Consider the following 20,773-nt stretch of genomic DNA (forward strand, 5'->3'; position numbering starts at 1 on the left):
TGAAATTATACTCATTCACTTCCCTCTTTTCTTGCATCCTTTACAACTGTGAAAGAACTGGCTTTAGATCAGCCTCCATGGGCCCTTTGGATCAGAGCCAATTTGTTCTGGAGAAACATTGGGAAAACTAAATAGATCCTGAGATTTTATCCTTGAGAGTGCTGTTAGGCACCCAGGAACTTATGCATCATTGACTTCCAATAAGATATAGAGTCCAGTAGTCAATACACGCTGCCTTAATAAGGCTCTCTACTGCACCAGTTCCTGCTCTGTACTTAACTGTTTTTTCAAGCAACGTAACCAGACCTAGGAAAGGCCTTCTATGGCAAACTGTTCTACAGGCTTATATTGTGACACCTGAGACCAGGAGGGGACTTTACAAAAGCTACATTTTAAAAAAACCAAACTGGTTTGTGTGTGTTGTTGTTTTTTAACCACACTTACAATAAGATAAAGGTCAGTGTTTGGCTCAGACAGACAAAGCAGTCACTTTTTTATTTCAACTGGGTTTGCTGTGTGTGCATGTGTGTTTTATATTAAGTATGAAAGCGAGATTTGGGTGTACCAATACAAAGACAAGTGCCTTATTTCCTTAGATGAAAGCAATGCTTAAATTATCAATACATCTCCAGTAGAGAATGGGAAATGGAGATGTGCCTTTTAGGACTGCAGGAAGCTTGCAGGGTGGGCAAAGATGGTTGGAGCTAAGTAGTAGCTAGGGCTGGGTGATAACGGGTTAGCATGATATATCACATGCTAACCATTGTGATATACTGGTATATCATGATGTCAAGGTCCTGGGCTGTGGAGGGAGGGAGTGGGCAGGAGGAGCAATCTCTCAGCTGGGCTGCCTGCCCTGGCACACCCAGCGATTACTCTGGCATGTCCTTTCCAGTGAGGGACGGAGTGGGCAGGTGTAGTGGTACCCACTTCCTGATGATCGCCCCTCACAGTGGCTGGGCAGGAATGCTCTGTTTTAAAGCTCCCTCTGGCAATATATTGCCATTCTGAACATGTTACCACACTCTGAACTTCAAATCGGTTTCAGACAATTTATTGATATACCGCCCATCCCTAGTAGGAGGAGCTTGTTAGTGCTCCTGGTGGTGAATTTTCAGCGTTACAAGTGGTGGACTTTACTGTGAAATTTGTAACTGAGCTTCCAATGTATGCCCGGTGATGCCATCACACATAGGAATATTAAGTCCTTCCTCCATCTTGGATGTATTAATTAATTAATTAATTAATTGGGCATCTTATTTTACTATTAACTGCAAAGCAGTACACAGATGTATGGGCCCAACACCACATTCCTACTTGAACCTCAATATTCTCAACAGCTGTCATGGAAGAAAATTGAAATATTACAGGTTCTGATCTCATGTAAAGATGTAGGCAAGATCTATAGCAACCATGGTAATAGTGTTGAGGGAAACGATTGTATGTACAGTTTTGAATTTTAATTTGCAGAGCATTTGATAATACAAGTGATTATTGATTTTGGTTATACTGTCAGGCATCTTTGGCTGTTGATAGTAATTATAATCCTTTTTTTTTAAAAAAGGTCTGAGTTCACTCCCAGAAAACCAACTGCTAGGTTGATCCCTACTAAACATTTTATTAGCAGTAGAATGGGGTTGTTTTACACCTTTGTTTTAGAGTCCACCTGACCCACGAACCAATGAATCGAAGTAGAATTCTTCTGAAGAAAAGCACTCTTTATAATGCACTGGCAGGGAGCATGTTCCTGAACAGAGAACAGAGCTTTGTTCTTTTAATTCACTTGATGGACTAATCTTCACCAGGGAATTAGTCATAGTCACTAGCTGCCAGGCCTTCCGGGATCTATGGTTTTAGCTACAGCAGGGGATTTGGTCCATTCTACAGCACTGAAAAAGGTGAGGGAAGTTGAATGACAGGAGAGTCAGTGACTAAGGAACGTGTATGGGCCAGGGATGTGGTGAACAAGATTTATCTAAACACAGGTTAAGGAGAGGACATAAGCAAGGAAAGGAGGGAGAGAGAGGGAGGAAGAGAGAGAGAGAAGGAGAGATAAAATCAAATAAAAATGCATGCGATGTACATATTGAACAAAGCAGTTGCCAGATGTATGTACAAATATCCTGTTACAACTTCTTTGAGACTACTAGTATAATAAGATGGAAAAAATACTATCAAAATGATTAGAGAAATAGCAATACTATTAATCTTGATGAGGAAGAGAAAATAGTCAAAGACCCATTACTTTGATAAACTAACATTAAAAAAAAGAAAAGAAAACAACCCCTGTATTTTAAAAGTATTTGTGGGTATGTGGCACTAAAGGTAGGTAAAAAGGTAAAGGACCCTTGGACGATTAAGTCCAGTCAAAGGCAACTATAGGGTGCGGCGCTCATCTTGCTTCAGGCTGAGGGAGCCGGCGTTTGCCCACAGACAACTTTCAGGATGGGGGGAGACCTCAGGCCCAGGGGCATGCACATGCTGCTAATCACTCTCATTATTTTAATCCATTTCCCTTTCATGGTTGGCAATGGCAACCATTGTTAGAAGGGAACCATGAGAGGTGGCCAAGAGGTAGCCTCATTTGAGCTACTTGGGAAATATTACTCACAAGCTACAGCGTGGGCAAGACTGGCAATTTTTTATTTTCTCTTGGGTTACCTTTTGCCCCAGTGGGCTCATAGTCTCCTTACTCTCATTTAGTAGATGAAAAGACATAACAGACTAAATAAATTGATACCAGAAACACACACCCCTCACATAGTCTCTGATGGTATCCTAACAACAAATACACCATCCTACCTAAAGCGTAGTACAGAAGTTTCTGTATCTTCATTAAAAGCTCTTAATGTCTAGGACATGTGCCAACCTCTAGTCACTGGATGCCCTTTTTCAATTCTTAATGTGAATCCAGTATCAGTGGCAAGAAGGGGGGGAAATCTGGACTAGAAAGGCCGTAGTGAAGATTACATTGGGGAAGTGGTGGTATTATTATACGGACAATCACAATTCGAAGCTATCCACTCAATGCAGTCAAATGTCTTCTGTGATTTATCTCTTATTGAAGGACTAAGCCCATGACAATGACTCAAAAGCACCAAGGACCAGGTTTCATCCTAGTTGTGGCCAAAGAATTGAACTAGCCATTTGGTCAGGAATTATGCCGTCCTCAAGCTAGAATATTCTGAGACAGTGAAGTAGTGGCAGTTCTTTGCCTGGTACTTTGTTAAATACATACTTAGCACTGGGCAAACTGCTAATCATTGCCATAAAGCAACATTTTTTAAGGAAGAGTACAACTCCAAAATCTAAAATAATATCAGTTCCTTTATGAGTGTCTTCTGTACAGTGACTCTGGACTAAATGGCTGTCTAGGGTACTTCCAGTTACTGTTTCAGCACAGAGAAAGATGATGGAAGAGTTTGAGGAAAAAGAGGTATGGTATTGGGTCCAGGTATCTTGCTTCAACATTATGCCTTTCCTTGGGTAGACGGTGGACGGTCAGGAATTTCCCAGACTCACTTTGCAAATTAGGAATCAGAATGGACTTTGCATGAATACCAAGTGGCTTCACATTTTGGGTGTGATTAATTAGTGCCCTCCTGGGCCCAAAGAAAACATATATAGGAATCCACCAAAATGAAATAAAAAGTATTCTACCTGCAAATAATAAGTATTCTACTTGCAGCATCTGCACATTTCAAATTCTGTCACTAAATGCTTCTTGAAAATGCTAGCATAATTCCTTATGTCCAATTATAATCTGGTGTTGAAAAATGCTTAGTCCTCAGCAACTAGTTTTAAGGGCTAAGAATGAAAAGAAGACAGCTAAAATGATCACTTATCACTGCAGCACTGATTCAAAAGGATTGGACTGATATTCCTTCAACGTCAAGGAGCATATTCATAGGCTGGAACCATGAAATCAATTAGATTCTTTGTTAGTGTACATTAGGCTGGCAGGCTAGCTCAGCATCGACCTAATACGCTTTAAGAATTTAGCCTGTCAGTTTAATACTCCAGATTAATGTAAACTGCTCACCTTGGAGCTTCATATTCATGTGGAGGGGCTCAAGAAATTAGCCACATTATTTTGTCATTGAAAAGGAATGTAATGGCCTGAATAAACGGGGTTATTAAGTAATCACTCGCATGATATGCTATTTCAGGGAAATGAAAAATAGCCTTTTGCACTTTGTATTACATAATATCAATCTAGCACTGAATCATTCAAGCTCTTAAAAATACGGAAAAAACTGTATCATCCAAAAGAGTTCCACTGCCAAGCTGTCAGCCCTGATAAATAAAATGTTTGGGGCAATGGAATCAAATCATTCATGTTATTTAAATAATAGGGAGTAAGTACAGAGGAAACATCCAGTTTTTTAAATGGAGTTGTAATGTGATGCAGACCTATAGGGGCCTCGTTGTAACTCAGGTGGCTGAGCTGCTGACCTTCAGGAGGCTCATGCGACTTGATCACATGATCAACTGACTGAGCAAAGTCAGGAAAGGTTAGGAAGCAAGATAATAATGGATATAAAAGAGCAAATTCTTGTTGACGAGGCCAATATATGTTCTTTGTGCCACCTCCCAAAAATACAAGGTCTGTGCTCACTTTAGAAAGCCAGTTGTCTGGATTGCACATACCATGCCAGGAACACCACCTGCACTGATTTACTAGAGACTCAACAAATGGTGAAATGCGCTGCCCATGAATCACAGTGAAGAATGGAAGTGGTGTCACAGCCCATATAGCTCCTTAAGTTGGAATGATCTTGACATGCTCACAGAATCTACCACCGGAATCAGAATCTCCTCACAGGTTCTTTCCTTTTCAAAACAATTTTGTGGCTAGTTATAATTTCCAAGGGCCTGCTCTGCAGCCTTTCACTTATTGGTAGTACACATAGATATAAGACTTGTTGCATGATAACATCAGCAGCTCAGCTTACCTGTCTGCGAAGTAACCGTTCTGCAGAAGGAGAATGCACAGGTGGAGGGGCTTTGGATTTGCTTTCCCAGTCAGGATTGTATTGGGGCTTGAGGTGGTAGAAGAGCTCTCTTGGGATTTGTAGGAGAGCATCAATGTTTGCAGGCTGAGATTGCACTGACGTCGTTGAGCCTGAGGAGGAGAGGAAATCAATGGGAAACATTGGTAACTCAAACTGAGTTAAATAAAATTCTGTACATCATAGATGAGGATAACTTAGCCTCCCATAATTGCTGGACTCCCAATTTCTATAAAATTGCTTCTGAGTTGGTTATGGAGCAATCCACCAATGCCATATTGTGTGTATTCCATATGTATTTTTCTTCAAGCTGCCTCCTTGTTCTTGGGTGGTGAATTATAACCTCTGTGAGGAGCCTCAACCCTCTCCATCAAAGTCCAAAGCATTTATGTGATTTAAAACAAAACCAAGAAGCTATTCATTTAATCTGGACCATCTCCCACAGAAGGAATCTCATTTGTCCTGGAATATTTCCCAGAATATCTGTTCTATTATTCAGGGTTATTCAAATAAACCTTCTTCTAAGTTTACTGACAACACAAAAGTTATTTTCTAACTTGAAATGTTACGTTACTCATATTCCTTATTGGTGATGTATTGCTTTTACAAACCTCACAGCACTTTAGAGAATTGCATATATTTAACAGATGCCACTCCACTGAGTTCTGAAAGGCAACTATTTCTCGGTGCTAAGTTATTCTGAGGAACAGAAGTAATATCTCAAAAGAGAAAGTGAGGAACAGTTATGATGATTCACATATGCAAACTGGTGATTTATTTTCTGCACCTCATATATCCAATGTACGAGATTGTGTAAAACAATGTAAACACCATTTTGAGGTGGATCCACAATAAGCCTCCTCAAATTGGGATATCTGTTTTATGATCTCAGTCACTTAAAAGAAGGGTTGTGCATAAATGGCTTCTCAAAATTCTCCACTCTATTTATAGCAAGATATTTCTTTTTAATGGGATCTCGCTGAATTTCTGCAGTGGAAAGATAAATTATTCTTCAGTGGCAGAAGCACGGACTCTTTCTCCCCCTCCCCAAAGTGTTTTTGCTGTGTTGGCAGCCTGGCCACCATTTGGATTCTTCACAATGCACAATGCAATTCACCCCCTGATGTGGGAGGAGAGGAAGATGGAGAAAGAGAAGGGGTACCTACACACTGATGACATGTGCCCCCTGCCCTACCAGATTACCCCTGAAGGAATGAGGACCGTGAAAGAAAAAAGCTGCTCCATTCTTAGCGTAGTTCAAAAAGGAATGGACTAGTCTGACCATGATCTGATCTAGAGAGGCTGCACATATGTTCTTAGGCAAGAATGCTTGTGGGAAGCCAACAGTACTCTCCCCACTTGGGATTCTCAGCCACCGGTACTGAGATTCATAGTGCCTCCGACAGGGGAAGTAGAGTATGCCTTCACTTTGTATTTTTGAACTTTGGGCATCATACACCTTAAACATTTAAAGTATGGTGATGGGCAATGGGGACTGTAGCCCTCCATATGTTGCTGGCCATTAACATCACCCCTGACCATTGCACATGCTGGCTGGGGCTGGTGAGATTTGTGGTGAGAATTGTGTGGGTGGTGCCAGGTTCCTTACTCCAGCTGTAAAAACCATTACAGTGGTACCTCGGGTTAAGTACTTAATTCATTCCGGAGGTTGGTTCTTAACCTGAAACTGTTCTTAACCTGAAGCACCACTTTAGCTAATGGGGCCTTCTGCTACCGCCGTGCCACTGGAGCATGATTTCTGTTCTCATCCTGAAGCAAAGTTCTTAACCCAAGGTACTATTTCTGGGTTAGCGGAGTCTGTAACCTGAAGCGTATGTAACCTGAGGTACCACTGTACTGAGTGTTCAGTTGTATTGCCATCTAGTCTAATACGGCCTGGGGCACTCACTTTGTCATGCTTTCTCAAGTTATAGAAGAAGGGCCTGCCTAATGAAGGGACAGTGTCAGCACCAAAACTACCTGAATTAGGGAGCAAGGTCATAACGTTTCTGAAGTCTCTGTCCCTGCTGGATCATGCTCTTTTGAGAGGATCTGAAATCAAGTTATCTTGGATCTTAAATTATTTCATGCAATGCTAGAGTGCCAAGCTACACTTGCTCTGCCTGATAGCGATTGTTCCTGCTTTCCCCCCATTCCTGCTGCTAAACTGTAAATGTTCCCATTACTATGCAAATTTCGATACCCTTTTAGTAACCTCTTCATGTTTTGTATCATTCTGAACAGTACTCTGAAATTATGTCTCTGTGGGAAAGCCCTGGATGATGGGACTTAGAAGGATTCTCCCCTCCCTTCTTGAACCAGAAAGATGCTTCAGTGAGAGAAGTTAATGTAGATAAAACTAGACTTACAGACCAATCCTCCGAAGCATTTTTGCTAAGAAACATGTCCCACTTTATCCAATTGGATGTTATTAAAGATTGGGGTGGCATCAGCAAGTGAACGGACAACAGCACACTTGCAACTCTTTAGATGAATGGTGACTTACACAGTTTTATATGAAATGTTCTGTTCAGCCCTAAGAAAGACAGTTAAGGCAATTAAGTTGCCCAGACTCTCATCCAGTTTTGGCCACAAGACTCAAATCCCCCATTTAGGAAGAAATGAGATAAAGGCTCTAAAGTTTATCAGAAGTTCCCATGTATGGAAGAAAAACCTCAAAGCCAAAAAGGAAAAAGAAACCTAGCCAGTACCAAGACTGAAGTCTTCTGTGGGCAAGTACATACGTCTGGGGGCTACATAATTTTCTGAGGAAAACATTTTGTACCTGACTGAGATTTTTGATGTGATGTGTTCCTTTCTCCAGAAGAGTCATTGTAGATGCCAGTATCTGGAGCCTGAAACATATAGCTGTCATTTGGCAAAGAATGGGTGCGGCCTACAGAAGGCTTCCTCACACTTAGCAGATCTTTGCTTGGTGAGAGTGTCAGGGGGTCATTTCTAGAGGGGAGATTGGCCTGAAAAAGAAAAGAAAGTGCGGATATCAAAGAATGGAAAAATACGCTGTCCATACTGGATCTTGTCGTGATAACCACTGCAACATACAGGGGACACAGTGAGCATGCATGTCATTTGGGTGTACAAATTCTACAGAAACCAAATGAAATTTGCACAGATGGGTTGACCAGGAGGTAAAAGCCCTACTTTTACACTGTTAATAAAACCACCACACACAGAATGAACCACATTTTAAAAAAGAACAAAACAAATTACAATACAGGGAAACAGAGAAACAACACTGCAATTATAAACCATGACTATTTCAGGAGTCATTGAACAAGCATCATGCCTCAAGGTCTTGTATAACAATTGCATGCTTTGCAAAACTTTGATCATTAAAAATGAGGAATAAAATCTCCCACCACCCTGACCCCAACCAAGTGATATTTTTACAGGGGTATGTACATAATATAAGCCTAGTGTTATATAAACAAGTGGGGAGGTATGTGCATTTTATGGAAGACAAATCCTTATTTGACCTTCATTGACTTTGTGTTGATAAAAACAGGCCGCATAGAAAAGAAGAATTATAGAGGGATGTTGGTGTATTTCCAACAACAAGAAAAATACATCCTTTAAATAAAAGATTAAGTTTTAAATGCTAAAATAGGCTATTACAACACTGTTAAATGAAGACAATCTCCAATCCCATGCTGCCTTTTGTAGTTGGTGAAAATTTATCTACCAAGAAATCTTTTGCATTACCGTACAAATCTCCTAAGGAATTTCTAATGTATTTCTCTAATGGTAGAGCAAAATATAATTAGTGTGCATGGTAAAACAAGATAAAACTAAAAATATAATATTTTTTTAAAAGAGAAAAAGAAGAAAAATTACCAATGTAAGGTTAGCCAGTCATATATGACTTCCCTGCCGTGTAGAATGAATTTCACTATTCTATGATGGTTTTAGATAGGAAATTCATCTGTATCTAAGAATTCTCATGAACATATAGGTCTACCTATACCAAGAGGTTTTCCCCCTCAAATCTTGATACAGAAGACATCCTATTACAACTGGTGCAATGATGTATTTTCACGTTTCATTGTAGAAACTGGCCCATGCTCAGATGGCTTCAACAAATGTATTTGAAATTTGGGTCGTTTTCTGACAAGGTAAGATTGATAAATTAGTCATGGCTGGGATGCATAGCATTGCAAAAAGTACCCCTCCCCTTAATATTTAGGGACATCAATGTAAGGTTAGTTTTATGAGGCACTAATTTTGGCGCTAGAAAGCCAGCTGTGGAATACCAATTGGGGCATTACATGAGACTAGGTGTAGACTGCAGAAGCCATTCACAATATTTGCTACTGAAATTCACATGAAATTTTGGATGGTGCAGCCATCTCCACAGTTTTCTAGGCAGACACTAACTCTAGTGTACTATCTGCCAACATTTTAAAAAATCATAAATTTGTATTTTGATAAATTTATCACAAAATTGACTCCCTACCCAGATGTCACAAAAACTGTTTTAATAGCATTTTTTTTTTAAAAAAATCTACTGATGTGTGCATTTTTTCAAATGAAGTACAGTGTTGAAGCCTAAATGGTGTCATATCAAATGGAGTTGCTCAGCTGACAGTAAAGTTTCTATCACTGGAATGGGAAGGAAAACAATATTTTGGAATTCCCCCTTCCTCTGCAGCCCCACCCTCTAAAATCTGGATTGGAGGACCCCCCAGAGCAGATTTAGAGAGTGGCTGGGGGCTGCAGAGAAGAGGGAGAATTAGCTGAAAAATGATTTATTCCATCCATGCTCTGCTGATGGAAGTCTTACGGTCAACTGAAAGGCACCAATGGATTCAACCCATTGAACTTAACTCATTACAGAAAATGTTAAATACTGAAGGTATGCACACTTTATTTTTCAAATTTAAAGTTCTCTGTACCTGTGGATATCTTTTTGCAAAACTGAAATGTCTTGCTATGACCACCAAGGGACTTGACTGATATATGGCCTCATGAAAGTAACCTGTTGAACTGTTAGGGTTCTCAGATTCAGAAATCTATTTTTAAGACTTATGTTGATGGAGGTCAGGATGTTCTCTCTATTCTAGTATCTCAGTTTGAAAGAAAATGGCCCATTTAAAAACATTCATTGTAGCATTCTGAGTCTTTTGCATATGATGCCATGAAGCATGATGGGAAATACTGTCACGGTTTAAAGATGTGTTCCAAATAAGTAATAACTATGATGACAATCTACTAGAATGGAGAAAATTCATCAACACAACGCACAGCTAAAGCTAGGTATGTGAACAAGAGAAAACAAGGATGAATCCACTAAATGTTGGAAGAGAAGTTATGTCTGTTGTACAGCAGAAATAAAGCACTTTATTGCTACACATTAGCTATAAATGTCTAATGTTTCAGGAGGAGATGGTTAAAGCAGGGCTCAAAATACTGGTTAAATGTTTCACAATGGAAAAAAGTCACTCTTTATTCTAGAATGTCTGATCAAAGCGGTGACCAAAAAAGTCTACAACACAAGCAGCAATGCCAAAGATTCAAGTCTGATAGCTTATGCTTGAAAATTGTAACTGGGATTTGCTGCCACACCTTCTAGGCATCTGCTTTTGGAATCATTTTAAGTTCAAAGAAGCAAAACCTAAGTGGGATCTTTTGTGTCATGGCATTTTCCTTAAGTCCATAAACAATAGAAGATCTCTCTGACGTTGCTTGAAATACTCTCATGTTTAGTATGTGAAATAAGTAAAATTAAAACATCTGGGAGCCACCTCAGAGGTAATATTGAATGTAAGCCCAAATAGAATGGTACTACAGGTATTTTATTTGTTCAAATAAAAAAAGTTATGTGCTGGTTAGAAATATTGCTTATCTGAAAATGCCATAGCTATTCCCACTTGAGAACAGTATTTAGAACCCTGTAAACATCAGAATATACAGTGACCAGTGAGTATGTACATTGCTCTCCAGGGCATTAAGTAAGAGTGTGTTATTATCATCAGGAAAAGAGTCATCCGTCAGAGCTAAGGACCAGGAATTTTCAGAGAGAATATCTGACGTCAGAGACAGAGCCTCCATCTCAGCTAGAGGGATCTAAACAAGGGAGAGATGATCAAACATAAGAAACCAGGACACATGTAAATGTCTTTGAGAAAAGAAATGCTATTATCATCACCATTACCGCCTAAATACTAAGGTAGTTCCCCTTCTAAGCAAGTGCATTTGTATTGTGCATATTATTTTGTGGATAAAGCTAAAAGGAAATGGAGACAAAGTTTAATTTTCTAAAAGTTCTAAACAGGCTTACATATAATGCAAGGTGGAAATCCCCAACTGCACAATAAAGATGCACTGATTAATATATAGTCTTTTGAGGCGCTAACTGAGGGAGCTAAAGCTTCAGCTGCTCTTGAATTAATTTTTAAAACCATGCCTAATTACATTTAAATGTTCCATGCTTCCAGAAATTCTACTCCTAAATGTTATAATATTCTGCTTGTGTTTGGTCAGAGGCTCGGAATTTGTTGTTGTTGCTGCTGCTGCTGTTTTTTAAAAATGAATTTTGCAAGCTGGAGTCCAAACAGCTACTTTATTTGCACCCAAAGTAAGGCTGGTCAAATTTATCAATTTTGGATTCTCTCCTTTCCTCATTTTCAAGTCATAAGTGCACTTTTCCACATCTCCAGTCTAATGTGCATTTTTTTAAAAAGTCCTCAAGAACATTCCCTAGCATTTTAGTGTGAATTTCTCCCATGAGTTTGTATATAATTTTGTCTGACATACACATTTCCCCCCAAAGAATTTCCCCTTAATATATAATGCATTTTTCTTTGTTATTTTCATTAATATATATATTAGGCAAACTTTGCCCCAGTATATTCATAGAGTATGAAAATTAAATTTTCACACACTTTTGCAAAATTCAGGGAAACGCAATTTTCAGAATATATTGCTTCAGAAAGTGAGTTAGGTTAGTCTGCCTTTAAATTCAAACTGTAATGAATTTCTCCCCCATCTCCACATGTACCTAGGATCGGGTTTTGCTAGCCAAAAGGCACAACTTTCGCTGTTTAAATAGCACATTTTTTCCTGCCAGTTTCAAAATTGCTTGCTCAGTGGCGGAGGGAGCTGGAGTTCAAGTTCCACAACCCCAAAGCCCCCTTGGGCATTCAGAACTACTGAGCCTAGCTCTAGCTCTTTGGATCCTGAACCCTGCTAGGTGTTCAGTATATTATGTCTTCTCAATTTCAAATGCTATAGTTGCATTGCAGATCTACTTTGTTGTGGTGAGATCTCAGGAGTACTTTTGTAGCCTAGTTTAGAAAAGTCTGATGGAATCAGTGGAACGGCTGAGGAATTGCTGGCTTTCATGGCTCCTTAGATTTATTTGAAGCAATTAAGCAAAACATATACTAGTGGACATGCACTGAACATTTTCTGTGTCACATTCAATAAAATAATAAAGGTAAAGGTAAAGGTACCCCTGCCCGTACGGGCCAGTCTTGACAGACTCTAGGGTTGTGCGCCCATCTCACTTAAGAGGCCGGGGGCCAGCGCTGTCCGAAGACACTTCCGGGTCACGTGGCCAGCGTGACAAAGCTGCATCTGGCGAGCCAGCGCAGCACTCGGAAACGCCGTTTACCTTCCCGCCAGTAAGCGGTCCCTATTTATCTACTTGCACCCGGGGGTGCTTTCGAACTGCTAGGTTGGCAATAAAATAATAATGTACTGCTAATCCCTTTTAATCTGAGAATCAGTTGTTTCAAACCAATAAACAAGCAAACCTAAATGCTTTCTTTAACAGTATGGTTTAAAAATTGGATGTTGAGATTCCTGCATTGCAGGGGGTTGGGGCTAGATTGAGGAAGCAAGCCAAAGAGGAAGCCCTCCGGCTTGCGCCTCCGTTAAATGGTCCCAGCCACACACACCCCAGCAAGCGGATTGGCTGGCTGGGCCCCGACGTGGCCAGGATCCCCTGGGCAATAGGGGACTACGTCCCCCACCCCCAGTGGGGAGTGGGTGGCCACGTGGTCCACCGCAACTCCTCCCCACTGGGAAGTGGAGCGGATATAACAAGAAAGGGTTCTAATCTACGTAACAGAGGAAGTAAAAATAATTCTTTAATACTGTTTAATCCAAAGAAAATTGGTGTATCCTTCTTGTATATACCATTAGCAGACTTGAGCATATCAAAGTTGAGGGATATCAGTCCAGCTCTTTCCACTACCGTTAATGGGATCATGGTCTAACGCTGTCACTTACTTGTTTTAAAAAATGAAATCCAACCTTTTATTTCAAAGTTCTCTCTAAATAAATACAATTTAAGACCTCAGAGGGGCCCTATAACAGATCAGTGTCAAATCAGCCTGACTCCCTCCTTTCGCAATCTTCACAGAACCCTAGCCCAATGGTTGCCATCAATTTGATTTGAATTAATTTTATAATGAATGATTTTAGAATGTTATACTATTTGATTGTTCTTAGCCGCCCTGAGCCCGGCTTCGACTGGGGAGGGCAGGATATAAATAAAATTTATTATTATTATTATTATTATTATTATTATTATTATTATTTGTAGTTTATGGACCATTTTTAGAATCTATTGCAAATATCATGTCATTAATAAAGGAGGCCCACTGCTGCCACCATCCTCAAACAATATGCTTATTGGTCTTAATATGGAGTGTTAAATTTCCAGGTAATTTTCTCAAAGCTTGGCATCTTATTTATAAATTTTTATGTGCGTCTTCACAATAACATAGGCTTTTTTCATTTTTGCAGGAAACATTTATCGTGTCATAAAACTGACTCATACCAATGGCCACTATTACATAAAGATATATGTCTATTCCATGTCTTCCAATTCCTCCTTTATCTCAACAGTTCATTTTTTATGCCAAAGAATTAGCGCTTTTACTTTAAGTGCTCAAGCCATCTGTGTCCAATGGTAATGAATCTTTCAGGATGTAGTGTGGAGACCAGGACTAGTTGTATCTAACCCAGAAATGTTAGAGAATCTCAAAGAGGGCTAGGGAGACAGCAATGGTTGAATTAGCCTCATTTGATTTTAGGAAACAGCATATTTATAGAAACATCTATAAATCTTTGAACTATCACAATGAGAAGGACTTTCTGGGAGGAATTCAGCACTGTGCAAGGCAGTCATTCTAGCAAGTCAAGCATTTTGGCTCACCATAGGGAATGATTCCCCCCTCCTCCCCACGATTTAGCTCCACCTTGAGCCAATGTGGGAATGAGGGGGGAAGCCCCATTGTTCAGGACTTCCACTGAAGGGGCTCATTAGTTGAATCCCACCCTCAGGTTCAGTAAAAAAGCATGAAATATTATCACTAATTCCATGCGACCTAATGAAAGTGTGATAGCTAGGTGCAGGGCCACAGTTGATGTGGCAACAAACAGATTAATGCTTTGATAGCTCATTGCCAAATATACAACTATAATGTGAGAACCTGAATGTGTGTATCTATCTCAGAGAGAAGATCCACATGTTCCTTGCCAAACACCAGGGACAGGGAATCTGTGGCCTGCTAGATATTGCTGCATTTCAACTACTATCACTCTTGGTCATTGACCATGTTGACTGGTGCTGGGAGCTGAAGACCAGCAACATCTGGAGGGCCATAGAAAGCCTGTTCCTGCCATGCATCAGACACACAGACAGATAGAAAGAGAGGGGGGGAAGGGATTTTAGTTTTCACAACATTTCTCATGTCTCTTCAGATATGGGAGTAGCTGGCAAGAGCAGCTGAATGTAAAATAAGAAAAGGACCACACAGCACAATTCTAAATACAGTTACGAAGAAAGTTCCTCAAATTCAATAGGATTTGCTTCTTAGTAAATGTTCTAAGCCTGATAATTGCTTCACACAAAACAGAAAAAAAGATCCCATGGTGGATACCATGTTTTCAATAGAGAGAGCTCCATTTTCAGAAATGCCAGTGGCCAGGAGAATCAACAATGATAGTTTACATGTGGAAGAAAAAGTGTAACATTTGGTATGCGCTATTTGCCGAGAGACAATGTGGCAGGCTACATTGGAAGTCTCCTCTCATTATTTAAAAATGCGCCTCCTCTTTCATCCTTGGGAGAAACCAGTCATCCTAATCTTCAACCTAATGAGAGTCCCAGTGTGATATACTGTGCTGGGCAGTAAGAACTAATGACGTAGGTGGCTGGTTCCATGTGGGAAAATAATAGCCATTCAGCTGTTACAAGTATGTGATGCCTACACTGCAGGGCAATCAACTGGCTCAGACCTGGAGCTATATAGATGCCTCCACCTTTTTGAACCACTGCCACATACTACACCCATATCTATAATATACTTGCCCTACCCTAAGAGACAAGGAAGTTTCATTAGTGGGCTGCTTAAAAAGCTATTAAATCGAAACTTACCGTAACTAGAAACTTAAACCCATATTAAGGCTGCAGTGCTTAGTCAATTAATTGGTTAGAATAATTAAAAAGCCTGAAAATGTTTAATTGACCAGAAATGCCCCCTGGTTAATTTGGCACTGTGTGTGTGTGTGTATGCGCCAGTACTTACTGTAGATGGCAAATCTTAAAAGAGGCAATCTCCCTTTTCTCTCTCACAAGAAATTCCAAAGCTACCCTGACTTTCCTGATTAATCAGTATGCCCTTTTAATATGCTATCAAAGCTTTAATTTATTATAATATTTTATATTATAATATTTGGGTTCAACCTGGAATTGGATTTGAACAAATACACCTTTTGAACAGGTACACCTTTTATATTCACATGGAGCTAATCAGAAATCAGGCACACTGATAGTACTGGAATTGTCCTAGGTTTTAAATTACATAATCTGCTTTGACACAAGGAATATACTAAGCAAGGTGACAACCCCCATACACATACTGAACTATCTTCACATCTGTTTACACACAGGCCAGTTTATTTTCAACATCCCAAAGTGGTCCATGAAATTCAACATAGGCTTCCATGCAGATGAATGGAAATGTTCACAAGAGCAGCATCTCATCTCTACGCTACCTTCCAGCACAATCCTATACATGTCTACTCAAAAGTAAGTTCCCATTGAGTACAATGGGACTTACTGCCAGGAAATTGAGTGTAGGATTGCAGCCTTAATGACATTCTTATAAGCTTTCCAGCGTAATCTTATGCATGCTTACTCAGAAGTAAGCTTCACTGTATTTAACAGGGCTTCCTTCCAGGTCAGTATGCAAAGGATTGTAATGCCAATGCACTAAATACTTGTCTAAACATAAATCTAGCTATGGTTATAGTCCTATACATACTGATGGTGGAGTATGTTCCACTGAATTCAGTTGGCTTTCTAACTGAACATGCATAGGACTGGGTGGTAAATACTAGGGATGGAAAAGGAATTTATTTGGTCAGCATTTTTAAAGCGAATTGACCCAGTTTGCTGTTCCTAAGCTTATCAGCAGATTGAAAATTAATGTCATTTTGGTTCCAAAAATGGATACAAAAATGTGCTAGGAAAATGCATATTTTATAGGGGGGAAATGTGTACAAAATGCATTCTTTAGGAGAACATGTGGACATTTTCAATTCACATTTTTCATGGTGGTTTTTTTGTTTTTTTAAACACAGGCACAGAAAACAGGGGGACTGGTCCTATGATTGAACACATGAAATACTGACACAGAATGACAATAGGCTGATCCATCCATCCCTAGTAAATACCCATCTCCTCTTAAATAGAAATGCATTTTCCATTCTACAAAAGTAGTTTTTAGTCACTTTCGGCCCTGATACGCCTACTTTAGATAAAAGTAAGAAAACCTCTCTCTCTTTTGTAATAAAGGTTTCAATCTAAATTTAGATAGAAACTTTTCAGGAAATTAGTAATATTAACCTGTTTCTCAGAGTTGTAATTGTCAGTAGCTGGAAGGGCATAATGATGGCACACAGAGCCTGATAAGTTGTCCATCAGCTTCAACTCTCCTTCTAGAGATTCCTGGATCAGCAGTGATATGGTATCAAACAAGTGTCTTTCCTGGGAGGAGTGCCATATAGCATGCAGAAAAGGATAAGCCAGGCCAAAAGAGAGGGGCAGAAGCGGGGAAAGGTAGGGGGAGCGAAAGAAGAGAAAGAAGAGAGAATGAATGCATGAGAGACAGAAAAGAGGAGAAGAGACAGAAAAAGAATGTTTTCAGACAGAACAGCAGTTGTTGAAATGGCCAGGAAGGGAAGACAGAGACAGAGAGGGGAAAAAGAACAGTGCAGTAATACCACAGTCAGAACCTTTCTTAGACGTTGCTACACACTAGACCAAAACTAAACACGATAGTGCTCTAAGACTGGTGGGACACATTACATTCATTAATTCGTAAATGGCGACTGATAGAACTATTTCTACTTTGCAGAGCCATCCTACTTGACAGCAGGGAACAAAACTGCAGCATAGCTAAACAACAATATGCACGATTTTAAATGGAGGTGGGGATGGGAGCCCAGCATTAAGCCTGAAAAAAAAAATCCACACTTTGGCATCACTTAACCATGTAAGAAACAGAAATGGCCTTGAGAGATGCTGGATGATTTGCAGTTGTGCTCGGTGGCTCAAGTGTTAGGCACCTCTGAAAATTAGGCCACTAATTTAGTAACCACTGGATGAGTGTAAGATTAAATTTTCAAAAGCACAAAAAGTGACAAAACTCAGTGGATTTCGACTTCTGTTTTGTCTGCTGGTGCTGTTATGCATAGTGCTTGCAGTGTGGTTGGTATTTCCCAAGGCTAGGTCCTATACCGTGTAAACAATCTTTGAAGGCTGGAGTTGCCTGTGTGACAGATCACATGGCTGCCAGCGGATCTGTCACCCTGCATCAGATCACAAACACAGATATGAGGAGTACCTACCTGAGTCTTGCACCCAAATGTCACTGGATTGGTGTAGTATCCATCCAGACATGGGGAAATGACAACCCAGCTGATTTGGAAATCTGAACTACACCTCCGGCTTTTGCTACTAGCTGGGGAAAATTCAATTATTCTATACCTCAGATGAAATCTAAATACTCTGATTTAAGTTATTCATGGCCATAACCTAGTTCCCTTTGACTTCCATGATGATTATTAATTTTGGGGTTTGTGCGATGCTGAATAGTCCAGTCCTATGCATGCTTCCTCAGCAGTAAGACCCACTAACTTCAATGGGACATATTGCTGAATAAGTGAATTTAGGATTCTGTAGCGCCTGAGATAGTCCAGCAGGAAGTTTGGGATTCGGAAGACCTATGAGCTTTTGAAAATTTTAACCCAAGTTCCAAATGACAGGCTCCCAATTTCAAAAGTGTCTTCTCAAGTGCTTACACCTGAATATTAATACATAGCATAAAAGCTTCTCAAGCAATATGATGGCCGATCACTTAAAAGCAGTACTTTCTATGCAGGCAAGTATGTATGATGACATATACCCTTATGAACACAGTGCATATACTTTACGGAACATGCAAGCAAAGAAGCATGCTGCCAGTCACATAACTTTGCCTGGCTACATTTTAGGAGCTGTATTCCTCTTTCATCATGTGCTCAAATACCACATTAACACATAAATTTCCACTGAAAAAAGAGTTCTGCGGGGCGAGACAGTCACCCGTCCAAAGTTATGGCTGGGACAGATCTGAATAAATGTATTATATGTATACCAGATATATAGCTGAGAGAGTGAGTGGGTGATCTCGTGCCTGTTTAATGAAGTTCTTGTAGCCACCTACTGCACATCCCTCATCTCCCATCAACATAACCTGCCAACTCATAACAAATGCTCTCGTGACTCTCATCGTTGCAATCCCCTATGAACATTCAATTTCATGGTCTGCACTTGGCTGAGTAGGGATTTTTTTTACTCACAGGGAAAAAGGAATACAACTCCCTTATACATTAATACACTCAAGACTTTTTGGAATCTGTGCAAATGCTATCTGAGGAAAGTATAAGCTACTCCCCACTTCACCCACCACCTAAGATTCTCACCATAGGATGAACCAATGAGAGTTGAGAATCCACCTTGATTTGCATGGGATTGGCATATCCTCTGGGGCTCTCAGGTCTTTCTCCTGCATTACTGCCTGCCCATATGAAAGGGTCAGAGGGCGGATGCTGGCCTGGGGTGATTGTCTTCATTTCCATCTCCAGTTCCAATTCCAGTTCTGCTTCCTCTTTTGCTTCCTTGTTACTTTCCTCTAGGTGCTTCATGAGTACAGCAATCACCACATTCACCAGGACAAACTGAGCTGTCAGCACAAATGATACGAAATAGATTGGCGAGATGACGGTGTTGTAGCAGGTGGATTCCTCATCGCAGTCTCGCAGAGTGTCCTAAAGGAAGGAACAGAGGGATGGGAGGTGGGAATGGTCGTGGCTTATGAGACAGTTCTGGGCAACTCTATCCATGAATCAGATTGGGCTTTTCAGCTTCAAGTCCAAAAGGCTTTTTATAGGGGTGAGCAAAACCTACTGTGGAATCTCTTCAGGTTAATTCCCTTCATCCTCCACAGAGTTTATATGGAATTTCTGTTTACCCATGTCCCATGGCAGACCTTTTCTGCCAAACTTAGCCTTCCTAAACACCCCATTATCGTGTCAAGGGCACACAAAGGCTTCTCACTCATACAAATGGCCAATGGCACACAACCTTGCTGGAAGAGCTGATTTCTGTGCAAACATCAACATGGAACTATTCAGCACTGTCCTAGCATGAATTCCTCAAACCATAAGAACATCTGTCTTACTGTAGCAACACTCATTCTAATGGGGATTTTACCTTCATTATCCCATTCCAGTTGTCTCCTGTGGATACACGGAAGAGTGTGAGAAAAGCCATCCCAAAGTTGCGAAAAGTTGCATGTCGCCCTAATCCCTCACAGGGATGAGTATCGTCACATTCTGTATGACCAACCAAAAATAAAGGCAATTTAGCCATTTGTTTTCATGACAAATAACTATGTTACTCTGCCTCATCCAATTCTATGCAACAAACTGGTGGAGCAGAGAACTTACCAAGGTCTCCAAACAGCTCCACCCCAAGAGCTGCAAATATGAAAAACAACAACATGAAGAGAAGACCCAGATTCCCCACCTGTAAAGAGAAAAGAAAAGGAGGGAAATTAAAAAAAAAAATCATTGATGTATTTCTCGGAAGTAACCCCCATTATGGAAGATGTACCACATTAGCCTCCATTGTATAGGCCTTTGTCTCTTTGTCCTCAGTAACTTTAACAACTCCTGTCTAACCACTAGTAGTAGCCCAGTCTCATGATTTACTGTGCCAGTGAATAAATACAAAAGCTTCAATCCTAGGCAGTGCAGGTGGAGAAAAAGCACACGAACAGACAGAAATAGTTTCAAGAAAGTTTGTATTGTTACCAGTCACCTGGCTGAACAGTCAAAACCAGTTTTTGATGGAAAACTGTCTTCCCAATTCTACTGGGCAAACAGTTTTAGTAAAGAAAAAAAGAGTATGCATTTAAAACTTTATAAACAGAGTACATAGTCTTGCCCTGTCAAGGACTGTCATATATTGTTGCGCACTGTCTGCTGCACAAGCACAATACCAAATTGTGCACAATACAAATTGTTGCATTATGCCCACAATGTTGCTATTCCCGAACAGTTCCACCTAGAACTCCAGGGCTATTCAATTTCCTCTGGTTTTGAGAGTTTCTATCCCCCTTCTAAGAGAAAAGCAGATGGCCACTGAAATTCCATTCCAAAGTCAGAGTAATTCTAGATGA

At 40.2% G+C, this 20,773-nt stretch overlaps 1 protein-coding gene across 13 annotated transcripts in view; it reads right to left on the reverse strand.

Annotated features, from left to right (window-relative positions):
* Positions 1 to 20,773, reverse strand: part of CACNA1G (calcium voltage-gated channel subunit alpha1 G) — a 319,266-nt gene that overhangs the window by 1,669 nt on the left and 296,824 nt on the right. For 6 of the 13 annotated variants that reach the window (XM_081899495.1, XM_081899490.1, XM_081899501.1 and 3 more), the window contains 7 exons: positions 20,040 to 20,118; positions 19,804 to 19,925; positions 19,014 to 19,358; positions 16,894 to 17,034; positions 10,962 to 11,096; positions 7,798 to 7,987; positions 4,956 to 5,125 (listed from right to left, as the gene is read on the reverse strand). In XM_081899495.1, the coding sequence (XP_081755621.1) occupies positions 4,956 to 5,125; positions 7,798 to 7,987; positions 10,962 to 11,096; positions 16,894 to 17,034; positions 19,014 to 19,358; positions 19,804 to 19,925; positions 20,040 to 20,118 (1,182 nt within the window). The remainder of the gene's footprint in view (positions 1 to 4,955; positions 5,126 to 7,797; positions 7,988 to 10,961; positions 11,097 to 16,893; positions 17,035 to 19,013; positions 19,359 to 19,803; positions 19,926 to 20,039; positions 20,119 to 20,773) is intronic. The other 7 variants (XM_081899498.1, XM_081899496.1, XM_081899492.1 and 4 more) reach the window with 6 other exon arrangements.

Source organism: Podarcis melisellensis (genome assembly GCF_964234715.1).
Source record: "Podarcis melisellensis genome assembly, chromosome: 2".
Taxonomy (NCBI): Eukaryota; Metazoa; Chordata; class Lepidosauria; order Squamata; family Lacertidae; genus Podarcis; species Podarcis melisellensis.